Source organism: Macaca fascicularis, chromosome 12 (assembly GCF_037993035.2).
Source record: "Macaca fascicularis isolate 582-1 chromosome 12, T2T-MFA8v1.1".
NCBI lineage: Eukaryota > Metazoa > Chordata > Mammalia > Primates > Cercopithecidae > Macaca > Macaca fascicularis.
Window position 1 is genome coordinate 96,896,020 of NC_088386.1, and position 14,704 is coordinate 96,910,723.

Consider the following 14,704-nt stretch of genomic DNA (forward strand, 5'->3'; position numbering starts at 1 on the left):
GAAGTGGAGATTTAACCCTGTGAGGCAAGTTTCCCTAGTTTAGTCAGGCTGTCTGTCATTGGGCTTTTCCCTCTTCCTCCTACTACATACTTCTTCCCTATTCCTCCTACTGAGGCCATTCACCCCTTAGTTGTAATTTTCCCTGTAACATGTTTTACATTCTGATGAATTCTGAAAAAGAATGTGGGATTTCCTAGGAGATGATTTCATCTGTTGTTTCATTTCCTTTACAATGTAGGTTTTCTTCTCTGTCTCTTTGGATTAGTCTGACATTTTGGCTCTGTCTACCAAGGATCCCTTTCTATAGACTTCTATAGATCCCTTTCTATAGAAGGTAATCTACTTAGGTCAGGGAGACCACCAAGAAAGAAAGAGCCCATACTTTCAATCTTAGGCATAAGGTAGCTTGATAAGATTTTCAGAAAAATTCCCTTTTAACCACAGAACTCCCCCACTGGAAAGGATTCTGAAAGAAATGAAGTCAGCCCTCAGAAATGAAGTTGACTGCCTGCCTGCTGGCTTTCTGTTGACTGACCCGGAGCTGTACTTCTGCAGACCGTTGTGAGCTTCTGTAGTCTTAAGAGTAGGATGTCTGCTGAGGTCATCCATCAGGTCGAAGAAGCACTTGACACAGATGAGAAGGAGATGCTGCTCTTTTTGTGCCGGGATGTTGCTGTAGATGTGGTTCCACCTAATGTCAGGGACCTTCTGGATATTTTACGTGAAAGAGGTAAGCTGTCTGTCGGGGACTTGGCTGAACTGCTCTACAGAGTGAGGCGATTTGACCTGCTCAAACGGATCTTGAAGATGGACAGAAAAGCTGTGGAGACCCACCTGCTCAGGAACCCTCACCTTGTTTCGGACTATAGGTAATTCATCACCTCTTCCTGAGGCTGGATAGGTGGGAGGGATTGAAGTGTCTCAGACTCTACTGAATGGCAGAAACGAGGATAATAAGAAATGCAGCCACTTTACTGTCTCTGCCCACTTATCCAACTGCCAGATGACGTCACTTCATTCCTGTGACCCCTTTAAATTCTTGAAACTTTCTCTCTCTTCCTTTCTCTTCTCTTCTCTTCTCTTCTCTTTTGACAGAGTCTCACTCTGTTGCCCAGGCTGGAGTGCAGTGGCGTGATCTTGGCTCACGGCAACCTCCGCCTTCTGGGTTCAAGCGATTCTTCAGCCTCACCCTCCCAGGTAGTTGGGACTACAGGCATGCGCCACCATGCCTGGCTAATTTTTTTTTTTTTTTTTTGTATTTTTAGTAGAGACGGGGTTTCACCATGTTGGCCAGGCTGGTCTTGAACTCTTGACCTTAAGTGATCCACCTGCCTTGGCTTCCCAGAGTGCTGGGATTACAGGCGTGAGCCATTGCCCCTGGCTGAAACATGCTTTCTCAAAGGAATTGGGATCATATGCAAGTAGAAGGGACAGATGGTATGTGTTTGCCTGAAGGATAGAATGACAAGACATGAAGAAAGATAGGAATGACTAAGAGCTAGTCATTCTTGCCAGCCTCTGACAGTGTGAGATCTGTGGTGGTGTTTACTAGTTCATTTTCTGTGAAGTCAGTCCTTGATAATTTCTGGTACAAAGAAAGGAAATAACAAGTCTGACAGCAATCTTCCTACCTTTGTAGAAACTCCATCATCCCTTCTGAATCCCCGTTGGCCCTACCCCTGCTGAGGAAGTTTATCAGGGTGGGCTCCTTTCCTGTGCTTCCTGCCCTTGGAGACGTTGGAGAGCCCGAATTGAAAATCTTTTCAGTTAACCACATCTTAGCCCCTTCAGTCGAAGAGGAAACGGCCACTGGAGTCTGCTTTAGTTCCCACAAGCTTTGGGTTGCTCCTTCCTCCTGCTCACATGTTAATGTCTTTTAGAGGTTCAGAGGGGCATGGAAGCTACTGACAGACTGAGTTCCTGGGTAAAGGAAGATAACTTGTAACTTTAAATTGGTGTTTTCTTTTTTTTGAGACAAAGTCTCGCTCTGTAGCCCAGGCTGGAGTGCAGTGGTGCGATCTTGGCTCACTGTAACCTCTGTCTCTGGGTTCAAGTGATTCTCCCGCCTCAGCCTCCTGAGTAGCTGGGATTACAGGCATGCACCACTATGTCTGGCTAATTTTTGTATTTTTACTAGAAACAGGGTTTTGCCATGTTGGCCAGGCTGGTCTTGAATTCCCAGCCTCAAGTGATCTGCCCTCTTCGGCCTCTCAAAGTGTTGGGATTATAGGCGTGAGCCACCGTGCCCAGCTGGTGTTTTTTCTCTCACCACCAGCCTTTTATTATGTTGATAATGTGTATTTGGAGATGATATATATTATCAAGAACTATACCAAAAAGAGCTGAAAGCAGTGTGGGCTCTGGGAAGTATATGAGATTTGACCTTGGAAAGCCTGTTTTTTTGTTTTTTGTTTTTTTTTTGAGACAGGGTCTTGCTCTGTCACCCAGGCTGGAGTGCAGTGGCGTGATCATAGCTCACTGTAGCTGGAAGACCTGTTTCAAGCCTCAGATCTACCAGTTACGGCCAGGCAGCCTGGGCCAATCACTAACCTTGTTGGGCCTTTGTTTTCCTACTTGTAAAGCGAAAAATAATAATACCCGACCTTACAAGGTTGTTGTGAGCATCAGCTATAATAATTTACTATGTGAAGTACTTTTTAAACTGTGAAGCACTCTACAGATACAAGGGATTATTATCATTGTTGTTACTATTGTTTTTTTAAATCTTCCACCTATTCAGCCATCAGTTTTAATGTCAGTAGTCTTCAAACTTTCTGGGAGGTGCCAACTGAGTTTCAGTGAGTAAATTAGGGCAATCTCTCCTTTTCCCATTTCCTTGCTATGATGAGTGGAGATTCTTCAGGCCCTCTGGGAAGAGAAGGGGGCCAGTAGAAGGGGAGTGCTAGATTTATTTATTCATCTGGTGAGTGGGCTTCATTGTGTATTGGCATGTGCTAAGTGTTTTGATAAGCTCTAGGACAAAATGAAAAATCTGTCATCCTCGAGAATCTGAGAGGCTAACTGGGAAAATGGCCTGATGACAATGTCATGATAACAATACTAACCATAAGTTGTCCTTAGGAGCCCCCAGCAAAATGCAGTTATTGGTTCTCAAAGTCTATTTCCTGGAAAAAAAAAATTATACATATATATATATATAGCGTTAGCTCCAGCCACCCCTGAGTCAGGAGAGGCTTTCTAGGCAAAGACATCTAAGTTCAGAATCCCCGTGATCCAGATGCCTGTACCCTTTAAGTTCAGAAGTGGGCCGGGGTATGTCAGGTATTTCTTTCCTTTAGCATCTTGCAATTCAAAATCTGGTCCTTGAATCAACATCACCTGAGAGCTTGTTAAACAGAGATGACAAGGCTCCTTCAAATTCTATTTCTGCCTTTTATGTTAGTCATTTGGGTTCTGAAGTCATTTCACTATAACCTCTGGGGGAGCTAGGGGATTCTTTAGGGAAGTTTCCATTCTCTGAGTTGTTTTCAGAAGCTGTTAGTTGGCAAAGGAGGTACCATCTCCTATTAAATGGGCAAAGACAAGATCCCTTTTTTGAGTTCCCTTAAGATCTCTTCCTGGGGTGATCCAGGCTTGCTGTTTTATGAGGGAGGGACACATTTACACAGGGGCAAGAACTAGTCTTTCAATCCATTGTTGCATAGGGGAGGTGTGGGCACTTCGAGTTGTCTTAGGACTTGTGTCTGAATTAACTAAATGAACTTTTCTGGTTTGCAGAGTGCTGATGGCAGAGATCGGTGAGGATTTAGATAAATCTGATGTATCCTCATTAATTTTCCTCATGAAGGATTACATGGGCCGAGGCAAGATAAGCAAGGAGAAGGTGAGTTTTCTTCTTTTTGGTTCATGGTCCCAAGAGCCTATCAGAAGTGGGAGCTACTATTTTTGATACAGAGAGAGGGAAGCAGGCAGTCTGCTGCCACTGTAGTGGGAGTCAGACATCTCAGGTGGTTTTTAAATAACATGAATGGGAAGAGAATTGGTTTATGAATTGAAGAAATAGGATAATAATATCTTCTGGTGTGGCCTTGGATGTTTCTTTTATCCTTGGATTTTATCCTTATTTCTGTAAAATTCATAGGCCTGGCTCATATGTGTTTCCCTCCCTGGTTTGACGGGGGTGTGGGGAGGACATCCCATCTGCTTGTGCTGGGTGGAAACAGGAAGGAGGTGCTAGTCCATTATGGTATTGCTCTCCTACTGCCATCTCTTTCTCCTCAGCTGACTCAAGGTCAGTGTGGGATCTAGGCTGCACGTAGGAGTGGGGTGGGGGGAGGTTCTTGTGACTGATGTATCTGGGAAATGGTAAAAGTAGAGATTTAGAGTTGAAAACCAGGAGGCCGGATGCGGTGGCTCACGCCTGTAATCCCAGCACTTTGGGAGGCCGATGCAGGTGGATCACGAGGTCAGGAGATCGAGACCAACCTGGCTAACACGGTGAAACCCTATCTCTACTAAAAATACAAAAAAAGTAGCTGGGCGTGGTGGCGGGCGCCTGTAGTCCCAGCTACTTGGGAGGCTGAGGTAGGAGAATGGCATGAACCCGGGAGGCAGAGCTTGCAGTGAGCCAAGATCGCGCCGCTGCACTCCAGTCTGGGTGACAGAGCAAAACTCTGTCTCAAAAAAAAAAAGAAAAGAAAACCAGGTAGTGATGAAGATCTAGGGGATGTGTCATGATTACTAGAAAAATATTTAAAATCCATGGCCTGGCGTGGTGGCTCATGCCTGTAATCCTAGCACTTTGAGAGACAGAGGTGGGTGGATCACCTGAGGTCAGGAGTTTGAGACCAGCCTGGCCAACCTGGTGAAACTCCGTCTCTACTAAAAATACAAAAAATTAGCTGGCGTGGTGGTAGGCGCCTATAATCCCAGCTACAGGAGGCGGAGGCAGGAGAATCACTTGAACCCAGGAGGCAGAGGTTGCAGTGAGCCGAGATTGCACCATTGCACTACAGCCTGGGCGACAGAGCAAGACTCCGTCTCAAAAAAACAGCAACAACAAAAAAGAAAAATATTTAAACTCCAGTTGGCCTAGCACAGTGGCTCATGCCTGTAATCCCAGCACTTTGGGAGGCCAAGCCGGGCAGATCACTTGAGGTCAGGAGTTCAAGACCAGCCTGGCCAACATGGCAAAACCTCATTGCTACTAAAAATATAAAAATTAGCTGGGCATGGTGGTGGGCGCCTGTAATCCCAGCTACTTGGGAGGCTGAGGCATGAGAATTGCTTGAACTCAGGAGGCAGAGGTTGCAGTAAGCCAAGATTGTGCTATTGCACTCCAGCCTGGGCTACAGAGCGAGACTCCATCTCAAAAAAATAAATTAATTAAATAAAACAACATTCCAGTTGGCCCTACGTGGTACTGTTGACCTAAGGATAGGCCAGGAAATGTTTGAGAACCTATTGTTTCTAAAATATGACAATAGGTCCTCAAAATAGGCAGACCAGTGCCTGCCTCTGACGATTCAGATAAGTCATTGCTTGAGAATTTCCTCATGTTCCTAATGATTTTAGTTTTGTTTCTTAAGTCCCATTAAACGCAAAATGGGAAGGAAAATGAAACTAGAACTCCGTTTTTGGTTTCTGCTAGTAATTGTCTCTCCCAGTCATTTATATATATTTAAATTATGATTATTATTTTCAAAAATAAAGATAGCACTTCAGTAACCAAATGTTAAATGCAAAGGAAATAGATCCCAAAGCAATGCCTGTTTCTGAACTATAGTTTGTTCATAATCACTGTGGCCCAAGGTAAATGAATAGCAGAACACTCAAACCTTGTTGTAATTTCACTTTCTTATAACCCCCTGAGTCAGAAGGTCAGAATGAGTTGGAAGGTCTAGCATTGATTCAAATATTTTGGAAACTTTAAAACTATATCATGTGATTTTTCTCATAAAGTCTTTCCCCAGCTACCTTCCTTCTCCCTTTTTCAGAGAAGCCCTTAGAGTTTTTCACTATGAGACCAGCCTGGCCTTTTGGAAAATAATAAACTCAGGAGGGTTCTCGTTTCAGCCCTGCTCTTTCATGGTCCTTCTCAATGACACAACATGGCCCACGTGTCTGTCTGCAACCAAGGAGCAGATTGATGACCAAAAAACTTATACCACCACCTCTGTTCTGAGTAAAAATCAGGAGTCTTAAATTGCTCATGACAGAGATACCTGGTTTAAGATCACTGAAGGTCACTGAAAGGGCTCATCTTGTCACATCTTCTTACTGCTATAAATCACATGGACTGAGGTTTGCATCTGGGGCTTATTAGTCAGCTCTATTTTTTTTTTTTATTTGGAGACAGGGTCTCACTCTGCTGCCTAGGCTGGAGTACCATGGCACAATCATGGCTCACTACAGCCTTGACCTCTGGGTTCAAGTGATCCTCCACCTCTGCCTCCTGAGTAGCTGGGACCACAGGTGTGTACCACTGCACTCAGCTTATTTTTTTATTTTTTTGTAGAGATGGAGGTCTCGCTGTTTTGCTCAGGCTGGTCTCGAACTCTTGGGCTCAAGCAGTCTTCCCGCCTCAGCCTCCCAAAGTGCTGGGATTACAGGCATGGGCTACTGCACCTGGTCTAGCTAGCTCTATTGACGTTTGTTTTTTGTTGGTGGTTCTCTTAGAGTTTCTTGGACCTTGTGGTTGAGTTGGAGAAACTAAATCTGGTTGCCCCAGATCAACTGGATTTATTAGAAAAATGCCTAAAGAACATCCACAGAATAGACCTGAAGACAAAAATCCAGAAATACAAGCAGTCTGGTAAGAATTTTGGCCTCTCAGTGGCCTAGAGGAAGTACTCTGTGCATGGGGCGGGGCGTGACTGGTAAAGATTCATTTGTTGGATAGGTGGATGGAATGGAACCCAGATGACCAAAGCCCCCTTTAGCTTGTGGCTAGAAATCACGTCCCTTTATATTCTTCATATCTCAGATCTGCCAACTCCATTGCCCTGTATATTCATGATCTCTGCAAAATGCTGCCAAGCAGTTCTTAACATTTCAGTCTTCAAGAAAGAATCTGGGATCTGCACAGGCTGGCAGAGCTATGGACATTCAGGAGTTTTGCATGTATGCTGAACCCTACTGCCTTGCTCTGGTATTTGGCCTCACAACCACTATCCAACTTCGGGTGATGTCACTTGGGTCTCATACTTTCCTTGCATGTGTCCCAAATTTCACAAAACTTCCTTACGGAAAAGAGCACATTCGATTTTTTCCTTGATAAAAAGGACCAGACTCACATTGGCCTTCTCCCTTACTTGCATCCCTCATTGTCTTTTAGACTCAGCCTCAGCTTCGGCTCTGTTAGCAAGTTCACTGCCACCATAGCATCACAGCCTAAAGGGCATGGCTGAGACTCATTGATCTATAGAGCACTCTTCCACCCCAACACACTCTAAATTTGTCTGATCAAAGATCGAGAACAGAAGTAGCATTTATACTCCATTCTTTTTTTTTGTTTGTTTTTTGAGACCTACTTGATTTATTCCGATTATTTAACACACAGTGACTTGACAGGGATCCCAAAGTGTGCAAAGTTAAAGCCTTCAACCGCAGCTGAGGAGAGGGCAGGAATGGTACACCTGGGGACGGTGGTGAGTCAGGAATAACAGGCAGGCAGCCATGACCAGGGTGGCCTCCTCCCCAGGGCCAGGGACTGGGGAGTGGCCTGAGGAGCAGGACCCAAGGGTAGCCCAGGGCCAGGGAAGGGGGCAGAGACCTCCCCTTGGCCTAGGTCAGGAGCTCAGAAGTGCCACATGGCTGAGGGGGCAGCAGCCCGGGAAGGGCCAGAGGCAGGGCCAGGAGAGCACCATTTCCTGGGGGACTGGGGACAGGGAGGTGCCCTACAGGAGAAGCCAGGAGGAGCCTCCTGCCCCTGGGGTGGGGGCTGGGCTGGAGCAGGCTGCAGCAAGAAAGACCTGAGGCAGGTGCAGGGCCTGAGAGCCTGGCTGGATTCAGGGGGTATCCCAGGGCAGCCTAACCCAGGGAGCTGTCCTGACTCTGCAGGGGATGCTCAGTGAGGGTGGCCGCAGACCCCTCAGAGCCTCCCCTCCTCTCTCCCTGGAAAGGAGCTGGGGAACCTGTAGTGCAGATCTGTGGACTCAGTGATGGAGGGAGGCTGTGCCCGAAGGTGGACACTGGGGTGCACTCCCTCCACCACCTCGCCCTGCACCGCTATCCTCAGTACAGTCGCTTCTCGTAAGAGTGCAGGCCATGGACGCCACCCTCGATCTGGGCCGACATGGTCCGCTTCTCAAACTTGAGCTCCGCTGAGCACATCATGGACCGAAGGACAGACAGGCTGCAGGCCCCGATATCCTGGCAGCCATGCTGGATGCCCACTATGAGGTAGGGCATGAACTTCTGAATGGCCCCTTGGTCCTGGATGGAGCCCGAGACACCCTGTGTGATCTTCACCTTATCCCTGTCATTGAAGTATTGTTTCTGGCTGCTGCTGCTCTTCTGCATGGCATCCAGTGAGCCCATGCCCCGATAATTCTTGAGGTACATTCCGTCTGAGAAGTACTCGCCGGCCTCCGTGGTGGCGGCCAGCAAGGAGCCCATCGTCACTGTGGAGGCTCCAAGGGCCAGGGCTTTGACCACATGCCCCACGGTCTGGATGCTGCCACTGGCTATGATGGGCACACCAAAGCGCTGGGCATGCTTGGCCACCTTGTACACAGCAGTGCCTTGGGGCCGACCGAAGACCATCACTTCCTGGGTGATGTAGATGGAGCCGCAGCGCATGCCCATGCGCGGCCCGTCCACACCAGTGTCAATAAGGTTGTTGGCCTGGGCTGCTGTCACCAACGTTCTCTCCAGTCACCTGGAGGTGGGGGTACTTTTGTTTGATGTAATGCACCATGGCAATCTGATACACTGAGTTCCCTTGGGACGAGTTCAAGACTATGATGTCGACGCCTACCTGGGTGGGCAGGTCCAGGCAGTATTTGTCATCCTCACGGGTGCCCACAGCTGCCCCGCACAGCAGCTGCTTATGGGAATCCTCGGAAGCCGCAGGGTAGTCTCGGTTCTTCTTCAGGTGGGTGTCGGTGATAATGGCCACCAGCTCATCTTGATCATTGACGGTAGGCAGTTTCCCTTTCTTGCTAAGCTGTGGGATCTCATTTGCCTCTTTCAACATCACACCTGCTGGAACCACCACTAGCTCGATCCTTGGCGTCTTTGCCTCACTGAGGAGGGTGGTGTGGTCCTTCTCAGCAAGAAAATCGATGTCTCGGGAGGCGACGATGCTCACCAACTTGCTGCCCATGGTGCCTGTCTCCGTGATGGGGATGCCAGGGAAGCCATGCCGCATCTTGGCCTCCAGCACATCACCCACAGTGTGCGAGGAACTTAGCACCACCGGGTCCGTGTTGAAGTCCTGTTCAAACTTCTTGACCTTTCGCACCTCACTGGCCTGAAACTCTGGAGTGAGTTGTGGTGAATGAAACTAATACCTCCTATCAGAGCCATGGCGATGGCTATGTCAGCCTCTGTCACACTGTCCATGGGGGAGGAGACCAGTGGCGTCTTCAGCGTGACCATCGGGTCAGGGCTGAGGTCAGGTCCACCTCATCAGCTATGAAGTCTATGAATCCTGGGAGAATCAAGAAGTTGTTGTAGGTGAGTCCCTGGTCACTGGCAAAGAGCTGCTGTGCGGTGAGCCCGTCCTGGAGCATGTAGCTGGTGCCGCTGCTGATCAGGTACCGCCATGCTGCTGCGAGGCCCCGTGGGACCCGACATAAACGCTGCCGCTGCTGCTGCCGCCTACACCGCGCCGCTGCCACCCTGCAGCCACGGGCCGGGTGGGCCGGGGGTGGGGGCTGCGGCGGGGCGGGCCAGGGCGCCCTATACTCCATTCTTAATGATGTTTGGTCGAAGAGTCATCTGAAATTTTGAATTCAGTAAGGTGGCTGGAAAGTTTAGGGTATTTTGAAAGCTGATGGTTGACCTTGGACTGAACCACTGTTGAAGATTTATTTGATAATAATTTATAAGTTTTAACTCAGTACCTCTCTTCTGCTTTTATAGCTCAAGGAGCAGGGGCAGGTTATAAGAATGTTCTCCAAGCAGCAATCCAAAAGAGTCTCAAGGACCCTTCAAATAACTTCAGGGTGAGTCTGGAGCAAACATATGGAATCCCAGCATGAAACCGTTTCAGAGTTCTAATAAAAATATACATATTCTCACAGCATGTACTTTATTTAATATCTGAGAAAATTGTGATAGAAATGTGTATTTGTTTTAAAAACGTGTAACTTCTTATAATTTCAAAGCTAATACATGTTCATTGAGATATGTGGAGAATATAAAGATAAAAGAAAATAAATCACCTATATTCCACTATTCAAAGACAACCACTGTTAATATTTTAGTATATTTCCTTCTAGACTCTTTTTTGTGGGTTTGCATTTGTATCTGTATATATATATATATACAGTTGGACAATTGGACTTTTTTTTTTTTTTTTTTTTTTTTTTTTACTGTTCATTTATTCACCTGAAATTGTAACTTAGAAAATGTAACTTTAAAAATAGAAATAGAGCCGGGCACGGTGGCTCAAGCCTGTAATCCCAGCACTTTGGGAGGCTGAGACAGGCGGATCACAAGGTCAGGAGATCGAGACCATCCTGGCTAACACGGTGAAACCCCGTCTCTACTAAAAATTACAAAAAAAAACTAGCCGGGCGAGGTGGCGGGCGCCTGTGGTCCCAGCTACTCCGGAGGCTGAGGCAGGAGAATGGCGTAAACCCGGGAGGCGGAGCTTGCAGTGAGCTGAGATCTGGCCACTGCACTCCAGCCTGGGCGACAGAGCCAGACTCAGTCTCAAAAAATAAATAAATAAATAAATAAAATAAAAAAAAATAAAAATAGAAATAGATGCACCATACCTATGGGAAAAAATTTTAAATGTACTACAAGAAGTTTTAAAAGTATATTTTTGCCCGGGTGCGGTGGCTCACGCGTGTAATCCCAGCACTTTGGGAGGCTGAGCCGGAAAGATCACCTGAAGTCAGGAGTTCGAGACTGGCCTGGCTAACATGGTGAAACTCCATCTCTACTAAAAATACAAAAATTAGCCAGGTGTGGTGGTGGGCGCCTGTAATCCCAGCTACTTGGGAGGCTGAGGCAGGAGAATCGCTTGAACCCAGGAGGCAGAGGTTGCAGTAGCCAGATCGCACCATTGCACTCCAGCCTGGGTGACAAAAGTAAAACTCTGCCTCAAAAAAAAAAAAATTTCTTCCTACCCCTATAATACTGACCTCCAATTATTTTTCCTAAAGACAGCTGTTGTGAACTAGTTCATTCTGTAACTATCGAGAGATAGTCTACACATATATTTCATTTTTGCTTTTTTCTCTTTTGCAGATGATAGCACCCTATGTCCATTGTCCTGACTTATAAATTCTTGGAAATTGTTCCATATGATTAACATGGAACTGCCTCTACTTAATCATTATTTTGAACAATTAAATAGTTTCATTTTCTAAATGTGTTATAATGTGTTTAGCCCTTTCTTGTTGCTGTATGTTTAGATGCTTTCCAATCTTTTGTTACTACTAATAATGCTATAAAATAAATATCCTTGTACTTCTTTGTGCATTTGCTTTTTTACTGAGCTAATTTTAATGATTTCAGCAAAAGTTATTTTGTTATTGAGTGATGAAACAAAAGATTTTTGAGGGTATTCACGAGCATAAGTATCACATAGTCACTTATGGTTGTTGTGTTCGTAGTACTTAGTACAAGGTATCAGAATTGTTCTTCAGTTAATCTTTTATCTTGAGAAGTTAAATCTTGGTGTAATCTTATCCTCATGTTCATATAAAGGTATGTGGAGTTTGTAGTGAGGACTTAGACCCAGGTACAGTTTCCTCGTTAAATTAGAAATGCTTTTGGCAGTGTTAACAGCTCTTTTAGAATTTGTCTAGCAGGCTTTTCAGTTTTTGCCAGAAAGCCCCTAAAAAAAAAAGAAGGAAAAAAAATGCTTTTGTCTGGGTGTGGTGGCTCATGCCTGTAATCCCAGCACTCTGGGAGGCTGAGGCAGGCGGATTGCTTGAGCCTAGGAGTTCGAGACAAACCTGGGTAATATGTCAAAACCCCATTTCTTCCAAAAATACAAAAATTAGCTGGGCATGATGGTGTGCCTCTAGTCTCAGCTACTTGGGAGGCTGAGGCGGGAGAAATTGCTTGAACCTGGGAGGTTGAGGCTGTAGTGAGCTGTGAGTGTGCCACTGCACTCCAGCCTCAGTGACAGAGTGAGACCTTGTCTCTAAAAAGAAAAGAAAAGAAAAAAAAAATGTATGTGTGTATATATATATATATATATGTGTAAATGCTTTTGTAAAAGGATGTAATGAAAACATTAACCACTCTTGTAATATAAATGGTTTCATGGCGAATATGTCTGTAAGATACACTACTGAGCAGTACAATTTCAGAGCTAAAATGGATTTACGGATTATATTATCCAATCCCCTTAATGAACAAAATAAGGAAACTTAGCCCTAAAGAACATTAAGCGATTTTGTACCTCTAACTACTAGCAGAGCTGGGCCCAGCCCATACTCCTTCCACTGCACTGTGATGTATATAATAAACTGTATACTTGTCATGCCATAGCTTAGATATAGCGTACTTTTTGTTTATTTTGAGACGGAGTTTCATTCTTGTTGCCCAGGCTGGAGTGCAATGGCATGATCTCGGCTCACTGCAACCTCTGCCTCCTGGGTTCAAGCGATTCTCTGACCTCAGCCTCCCAAGTAGCTGGGATTACAGGCATGTGCCACCATGCCTGGGTAACTTTGTATTTTTAGTAGAGACAGGGTTTCACCATGTTGGTCAGGCTGGTCTTGAACTCCCAACCTCAGGTGATCTGCCCACCTCAGCCTCCCAAAGTGCTGGGATTACAGGCGTGAGCCACTGCGCTTGGCCTAGCGTACATTTTTTAAAAGAATGAAATGTGCTTTCTTTTGTCTTTCTGAGTCTCTGTAATACCAAATAATGAGAAAAAGCAGATTTAGGATTCAGATCCAGGTTTCTGAGCTTTCTCTGCTATTGTCTGTCTAATATAAATTATATTGTCATTCTCAGTTGAAAACCTGTCATATTTTTACTATTGTGTTTCTATTTTGTAAATGAGGCATATTCATTGCTATGTAGCCTGTTGTGAGCCCATATGCTTTGCATATTAGTTTCTCCTTAAATTTTCTATATTTAATATGTCACCCTAAGGCTGGGCACGGTGGCTCACACCTGTAATCCCAGCACATTGGGAGGCCAAGGCAGGCGGATCACCTGAGGTTGGGAGTTCGAGACCAACATGGAGAAACCCTGTCTCTACTAAAAATACAAAATTATCTGTGTGTGGTGGTGCATGCCTATAATCCCAGCTACTTGGGAGGCTGAGGCAGGAGAATCACTTGAACCCAAGAGGCAGAGGTTGCGGTGAGCCGAGATTGTGTCATTGCACTCCAGTCTGGGCAACAAGAGTGAAACTCCATCTAAAAAAAAAGTGACCCTGATTATTCATTCATTAATTTAGTAAGCAGGCACTATGGCATATGAATGCAGTGACTTCCTTAAGAGGTTTAGGAGCTGAATACCTAGAAGTTAACTCATATGAGTCTGCAGAAGTGCTTCAGAAATTACTGTGTGATTAAATGCCACAGGATACCACAAGATATTATAGAATTAAGAAATTATGGCCAGGCGCGGTGGCTCACGCCTGTAATCCCAGCACTTTGGGAGGCTAAGGCAGGTGGATCATGAGGTCAGGAGTTCAAGACTAGCCTGGCCAAGGTGGTGAAACCTTGTGTCTACTAAAACTACAAAAATTAACCGGGCGCAGTGGCAGGCGCCGGTAATCCAAGCTACTGTGGAGGCTGAGGCAGGAGAATCACTTGAACCTGGGTGGCAGAGGTTGCAGGCGCCACTGCACTCCAGCCTGGGCGACCGGGTGAGACTGTCTCAAAAAAAAACAACAAAAAAAAGAATTTAAAAATTATATGGCTACAATACAATGCTTTTAAAATCCATCTTTGATGTTACCTCTCTCTAATTGTATAAGTGAATACACATCTATGCACGGGGCCAGTTTCTATCTGATATGATCAGCCTCTGGCTAAGTTACTAATTATTAGTAAAAAAGGCAACTTACTTTTTTTTTTTTTTGAGACGGAGTCTCGCTCTGTTGCCCAGGCTGGAGTGCAGTGGTGCGATCTCGGCTCACTGCAAGCTCCGCCTCCTGGGCTCACGCCATTCTCCTGCTTCAACTTCCCAAGTAGCTGGGACTACAGGCGCCGGCTACCACACCCGGCTAATTTTTTGTATTTTTGGTAGAGACGAGGTTTCCCCATGTTAATCAGGATGGTCTCGATCTCCTGACCTCGTGATCCGACAGCCGCGGCCTCCCAAAGTGCTGAGATTACAGGCGTGAGCCACTGCCCCCGGCCGGCAACTTACATGTTTTTAATTTAGAAACACAGACTTAGCTACTGACACAGCTTAACAGATAGTGTACTTCTCTCTTTTGGCTAGGTTAGCTTCAGAGAAGAACTGTCATTTGAAAGCTGAGTGTCTCAGATGGGTTGACAGCATGTGGTATGTGTATCTTACATAGGACCTATCGTCTGAGAAGAGAAAGGGTTGGTTTAATCTTTCATTCTCTGATTACTCTTACTCT

At 45.8% G+C, this 14,704-nt stretch overlaps 1 protein-coding gene, 1 non-coding gene and 1 pseudogene across 24 annotated transcripts in view; 2 read left to right on the plus strand and 1 right to left on the minus strand.

Annotated features, from left to right (window-relative positions):
• CFLAR (CASP8 and FADD like apoptosis regulator) overlaps window positions 1-14,704 on the plus strand; it is a 49,725-nt gene that overhangs the window by 12,364 nt on the left and 22,657 nt on the right. For 17 of the 23 annotated variants that reach the window (XR_012421363.1, XR_012421368.1, XR_012421364.1 and 14 more), the window contains exons 2-5: window positions 445-869; window positions 3,739-3,844; window positions 6,640-6,775; window positions 10,051-10,133. Coding sequence is in view for 14 of the 23 variants with exons in the window: in XM_005573901.5 (XP_005573958.3) it covers window positions 589-869; window positions 3,739-3,844; window positions 6,640-6,775; window positions 10,051-10,133 (606 nt within the window). In the remaining 9 variants the exon portion in view is untranslated. Of the gene's footprint in view, window positions 1-444; window positions 870-1,095; window positions 1,198-3,484; window positions 3,515-3,738; window positions 3,845-6,639; window positions 6,776-10,050; window positions 10,134-11,388; window positions 11,615-14,704 lie in introns of those variants that run through there. The other 6 variants (XM_074009731.1, XM_074009732.1, XM_045368374.2 and 3 more) reach the window with 3 other exon arrangements.
• Window positions 8,079-9,713, minus strand: LOC102144428 (inosine-5'-monophosphate dehydrogenase 1 pseudogene; annotated as a pseudogene).
• Window positions 11,920-11,982, plus strand: LOC123568138 (U7 small nuclear RNA). Its single transcript, XR_006691360.1, has one exon. It is a non-coding gene; the product is annotated as a U7 small nuclear RNA (small nuclear RNA).